The 6,552-nt window shown below is 35.9% G+C and overlaps 1 protein-coding gene across 1 annotated transcript in view; it reads left to right on the top strand.

The window, feature by feature from the left end:
• Positions 1 to 6,283, top strand: part of LOC121735012 (putative uncharacterized protein DDB_G0282133) — a 30,178-nt gene extending 23,895 nt beyond the window's left edge. The window contains exons 3-4 of the mRNA XM_042125680.1: positions 1,665 to 1,728; positions 5,130 to 6,283. Coding sequence (XP_041981614.1) covers positions 1,665 to 1,728; positions 5,130 to 6,173 — 1,108 coding nt within the window. The 3' untranslated portion in view covers positions 6,174 to 6,283. The remainder of the gene's footprint in view (positions 1 to 1,664; positions 1,729 to 5,129) is intronic.
• The last annotated feature ends 269 nt before the right edge of the window (positions 6,284 to 6,552 follow it).

Below are 6,552 nucleotides of genomic sequence, written 5' to 3' on the forward strand. Positions count from 1 at the left end.
CAAGACGCCATATTTAACCATAACCATAGAGCTCGACAACGTTTTAAATATGCACGTGGCGAAAAAAGGAACTAACGCTGTCATCATACAAAAACGCTAATTTTGACAGTTCTCCTTTACCAGCAGTGCCCTCGCCCACGTTCATTTAAAACCTTGTTGGACCAGCTGTGATCTGTCAATTTCTCCGTTCAAAGTTAAGGTTAAAGTTGAAGCTTTTAGCCTTAAATATAAACATAACTTTAACCTTAACTTTAACTTTAACCACGCCTCTGGTGCAACTCAGTAAATTCTTCTTTAATAATCTACCAACTAAATACATATGACTCATAATCGCATAAACTTTATAGTATAGTTAATTTAAGTCGACATGTTATGTATTTAAGCTGGTGTCTGGGATGTTAGTAAACAAAACTTTCCGCTAGACATTACGTCGTGACATACGCTAGACAGTTAGGCTACATTTCATAAAATTAATTACCATACTTAGTTTTAGTTGTTTAAAATATAACCAAAAATTGAGGTTCGACAAAATTAATGCAATATTTATTTGCAAACTGGACCACACAAGCCTTGCAGGTTTTACCATAAACCTGCAAGGCTTGTGTGGTCAAAAATATACAGTGTGTAACAAAACTAAGTGATAATACTTTAGGGGAGGCCTTTGCCCAGCAGTGGGACAGTTTAGGCTTAAAATAAAATAATAATAATAATAATAATAATAATGGGCAAGGCCCGAGCGACGGGTCTTTCGCTGGTTCACACCACAGATTTTCGAGCCACGGTTCGAAACAGCGAAGGACTGTTTTTGAAATATTTTGAATTCCCGATGATTGGAGTGGTGTGAAACCACTAATTAATAATTTTTCGGTATGGGTGGATTCGGACTACGAACTTAAGCCAATAATTATTGTAACAGACACTTTAAGTCTCATTTTATTATTTGTACAGACGTACATAGAAAAGTGGTTTCAAGAAGAAATAAAAACACATTTTTAATAAAGAAATGACGTTTATTCCAAAATCATAAAAATGGGAAACTATACGTATTTATTAAAATAGGATTAAAGTCTGATTTAAAGTACATGTTCAACTTTTAACTAATCGTAAATCATAACCCACACACAGGTAATCGCTTTAAAATTAACCGAACACTATTTAATATTATCTTTCTAATATATAAAATTCTCGTGTCACAATGTTAGATAGCGTACTTCTCCGAAACGGCTTTACTGATTTTAACCAAATTTTATATGCATATTCAGTGGGTCTGAGAATCGATTACTGGGTACTTTTTATAATGATAAGTGCATTTGTTGAATAAATAATAGTAAATTATTACAACTCGAGACTGACGGCGACCATTGTTTGTGCGACGGGATAGCGATGGACGTCGCCATGGTAACATACTTATTTAGTCACTTCAATAAAATAATATGGGCGAAATACTTTATATGGCAAAGAAACGTTTGCCGGGACAGCTAGTAATTGTATAAAATCACAGTAAAAAACTAAACAAATTAACAAGAATAATATTGTAATGTAAATTAAAAAAAATCTTTAAATTAAAATAATCAAAAATAATAAAAAAACAAAGTAGTAAAACAATCAAAAGGAGTAAAATTATTATTATTATAAAGTTAATTTTAAACTCTTAATTTTTCCAGACAATGGCCAATGATTATTTCACCCGCTAATTTCTTTTATGATGTTACCTATTCTTTTAAGTCGGTAATTTTTTCGCCCATCTCGCATATTTTTACTTTAGTTTGGTCTTAAGACTTAAAATTAATATTTTTGATTTCCTAATTATGTTGAGCTTAACTGTACTTAAAGGAATATGTAATAATAGAAATATCTACACTGCGGTTCGAATCCACTAATTAAAAAAAGGTCTTCTCTGTTTCGAACCGTGGTATGAATCGGGCAATTCAAAAACAATTCTTCGCTGTTTCGAACCGCGGTTTGAAAATCTGTGGTGTAAACCAGCGAAAGACCCCGAGCGACACGAGTTTCCCCATACAAAAGAAAAAAAAATGTTGGTCTTTCAGCGCTGCTACTTTCACAGTACTCTCTACAAGAAACACGTACACACTACACACACTAAAGTATTATCACTTAGTTTTGTTACACCGGTATAATATTTTCGTGTCACAGTGTTCAAGTGCGCGAATTCCTCCAAAACGGCTCAACCGATTTTAATGTGATTTTGTATGTACATTCGTTAGGCCTGAGAATAGGTTTTTATCTACGTTTTATATTGATACGAGAATTAATAATTTATATGGCAAAACAACGTTTGCCGGGTCAGCTAGTACTTTAATAATAAAATTGGTTTGCTTACTGCGTCGTTTATTTGTCGTGACCATAAATTAGCAGTATTGTAATCGTCCATGCAATTTTTCACATTTACAGATAGAAAAAAGTTTCGACTTGTATTATTTCGCATATTTATATTTTTATCAATGATTTTCTCATTTTATAAATTAAAGTTGTTTGAATACCTTATCGTGGGAATGGCAGACACAATGGATTTTCAATTGTTATGCGACAGCCGGGTGCCGCTTGGGGATTGATAGGTTTTGAGGAATAAATATTGGAAAACTCTATTAATATTTTTTTTCATTTGCTAGTATGTTATGTAACTTAAGGGCGATTCCGCTAGAGACGACCCTCGACACGAATTTTTAAATTACAGCATTTGTTACATTTTTTTATTGAATTATATATAGAAAGATGTATATTTACTAGCAAAAGAACTTTTATCAGTAAAAATTTAAATTTGAATGATTTATAACATTCTGAAGTGATATCATCTAACGGCGCGAGAAAAACTGCTTATGCCACACATGATTATTTTTACGACAAATCACTAGCTCGAAGTTGAATTTCACTACATAATATTGACTGTATAACATAAGTATATATTGCTGCGCAAAAAAAATCAACAATTTTTAATTAGTTTTCAAACATTATTAAAACAAAAGTTGCAATTGTTGCACCCGCGATAAAAAAGGTACAAAAGTTTAGTTTTCTCGCTAAAATGAATTGTTAATAATTTGAAACTTTGTAAAAGTAAGAAGAATTGAGAGGGAAATAGGAATTAATCATTGGAATAAACTATTTTATGGTTTTTAATGAAAAAAACAGTACCTTAAAAGTGGTTGCACCCGCGATCGAAGCAGTACAATTGCAAAAGCAACAATTTATTTTTTAACTATTCTAGTAATTTTCGACATATTTAATATTATTAAGGTAAACAATAACGTTAGATTATATTTGTAATTATTACTTTACATGTAATTACAAGATTTATTAAAATTTAAATGGAGTCACATCGTGTTTTATATTTTTCGAAATATTTCATGTATTACTTAACAGATGTTTCAAAATGATGATTTATATTCTTTTATTTTTAAATATTTTAGAAGAAATGCCACAAATGACAGGAAAAATCATAAATATTTAATATTTTTCTTTGAAAAAAAATTTTTTACTTATAATTCGCCCATATTCTTTTAAATTATAAATATTAATTTTGAATTAAAGGTGTGCTGTAGTTCGGTTTTATAACAATACATCGAAAAAGGTTTGCTTAAGTTACATTATTTAATTGTTTTTAGTGATTTAGATGATTTCTTTTCTCAGATCGATAAATGACTGATAATTAAAAAATAATAAAATTTTAAATAGTATTATTACAATTTACTAATAATATTATATATTGCATATCAAAAATGTAGAAATTAGCCGCAGACTTATGAATAAATTCTATTTCTTTAGACTCGTTGCGCCCGCGATATTCTGATGTTGCACCCGCGATCGTGAAAATTGTTAATAATTCCTAGTACTAATTACTTAAATTAATTGTATCTAGTTAAATCATTTCTTTGTCTTATACACTTTTGAAATATGGGTTAATAAATTACTAAAAGTTCCACAATTAGCAGTATTCTCGAATGAACTCGTCCGAGTTCTTAATAGAGGACCAATTTGGTTGCACCCGCGATAGCACTTCAAACATGTTTTGTGACTTTTCTTAGATTTAATTTTAGTTTTCATTTACAATTTATGATTGAACTAGTTAAAATGTATCCCTTCAGAAGATAATTTATTAATAAATGTGTTTTATTTTGTCAGTAGGACGCTTTAAGTGCGTCAAAATGTTGCACCCGCGATAATGGAATCGTTCTTAAGTAAGTTTTGAAATTACATTAAAATTAAAAGAAGGTGTGACCCAATTATTTCCCTTCATTGTTTTATTTTTGTAACTTTCCAACCGTTTCTTTTATAAGTACATTTTAAAATATTGTGCCATATTTTTGGAAATAAAACTAATTATAAAAATATGTAAGTACTCTTAAATTAATTTCAGTAGATACACAATGAAATATGTATTAGATTAGGTTGAGAGAGCAATCCTAGTTTTTTTACCTTATTAAAATTAATAGATACAAAATAATTACAACAGCTATTGATGTATACAAATTCAAACAAGATCTATGGTTAATATCTAATCTGATTGAGGATAAACCATCAAACATTAATAAATTTTATAATCCCATAAAAATGTAAATATCACAGATACTGATCAAACACAACTCAATCTTTCAAATATTTACTTGATTCATTGTTAAATTCTGGGTCATTTGTAAAAAACAACAAGTTATTTTTCAACTTGTGTATCTGCCTAATAAATATATTATAAGCCTAGTCGGTGTCCTTTGAAATGTTAAGTTTTTACTGCAACATACCAAAGTTTTAACCTTAGCATGAAACTTGCGTAAAATATTCCAAACTAGCTCGAGATATACCAGGCGTTAGGAAACAAAAGTTACGCATCATATTAAGTAATATAATTTAAACAAATTCATATCCGATAGAAAGAGACACGAAAACGGGTTCGGGCTCTCCTCGTCGCTTGATGACGGAGCCCCAGCGATATATAAATGTGGACGAATATACAGATCAGCACAAACCGACTGAGAAGCTAGTAGGCAAAACAACTTCATACTAGTAGCCAGCGATTAGCTATATAGTATGACTACCGTTGTAAGTAAAACAAAATATCATTATCAATAAAAAAAGTTAAAAAAAAACCACAAACATGACAATAACATTTTCGTTCGCAGACTATATTGGCTACTGTAGCCATCCTGGCAGTGGGTTGCCACGGGGGCCTGCTCCATGGCCACGACCACCATGGCCAGGACCACCACATCCACGAGATCCCCCACGGGGAATACAGCCTCCCATCACCGAAGATAACCAGGGTCTCCGCTCCCGGATCTCTCCTCCACTCCTCCAGCTTCGACCCCAGGTCGTTCCCCCCTGGATCCCTCCCATCCGCGACCTTTTCTGGTGACGGTCTGATCTCCGAATCCGGACCTCACGGCCTCATCAGCGGCCCCGGAGTTGCTGGCCTACCGCTGGCTGAAGGCCCTCTCGTCGGACCCGGCATCAGTGGACCCGGCCTAGCCACCGGCCCCGCGCTCGGCGGCCCCGTCGTCAACACCAACACTCAAACCCTGGTGCAGTCCAGCGTGACCAACTCCGTGCTGTCCTCCGCCGCCCTGCCCGGCTCCGCCGGCCTCACTGGCCCCGGTCTCGCAGGCCCCGGTCTCGCAGGCTCCGGTTTCGCAGGCCCCGGTCTCGCAGGCCCCGGCGGCTTCGCTGGAGGTGATGCTCCCCCACCCGGCATCAGGGCTCCGGTCATCGACACCATCCACGGCTTAGCCAGCAGCAACGGCGCTCCTACACAGTACCGCGTCCGCGACGAGCCCTACCCCGTCGTCCGGGAGATCACCCACAGGGTGCCAGTACCGCAGCCCTACCCCGTCCCCCAGCCCTACCGCGTGCCCGTGCCCCAGCCTTACCCCGTCCAGGTACCCGTTGTTAGGAACGTGCCCTACCCCGTCGTCCAGATCCAGCGCGTGAACGTCGACAAGCCGGTGCCGTACCCCGTGGAGAAGATCGTCAACTACCCCGTTGAGAAGGTGGTGCACGTCCCCGTGGACCATCCCGTCCACCACGAGAAGATCGTCGAGGTGCCAGTGGTGAATGTAGTGCAGGTGCCCGTGCACGTGGTGAAGAGCTACCCCGTGCCCGTGGTCAAGACCGTCCACCACAAGCAGCACAGCCACGGCTGGTCCAAGCCTCATGGCCACGGCTGGTAAATCACACCATCACCATTGTAAATATTCACCGTTGCTCATCTCGTGGCTGCCGTAGGGTGATAAACTAAGTCATTAGTTAGGAGTATGAACTGTTGTTACATCTGTTCTGTTTGTAAATAGTATTGTAAGTTTTAAATACAAAATAAAATTACTTCCAAAGATTTCTGTCTATATTTTGTGATTCTCTTAGTATTTACTACAGTAACTTACAAAATGTATAACATACACTATTTTTAAAAGAAATTCTTAATATAGAAATATCTGAAAGGACTGTTAATATCTCACAAAAATATCTAGAGTCTAGAATATATATCTAGAACCACTAAAAATTTATAAGATTTTCAAGTTTTACTATAAAAGAGTTTTATAGTTAGAGGCA

This window comes from Aricia agestis, chromosome 16 (assembly GCF_905147365.1).
Source record: "Aricia agestis chromosome 16, ilAriAges1.1, whole genome shotgun sequence".
NCBI classification, from domain to species: domain Eukaryota; kingdom Metazoa; phylum Arthropoda; class Insecta; order Lepidoptera; family Lycaenidae; genus Aricia; species Aricia agestis.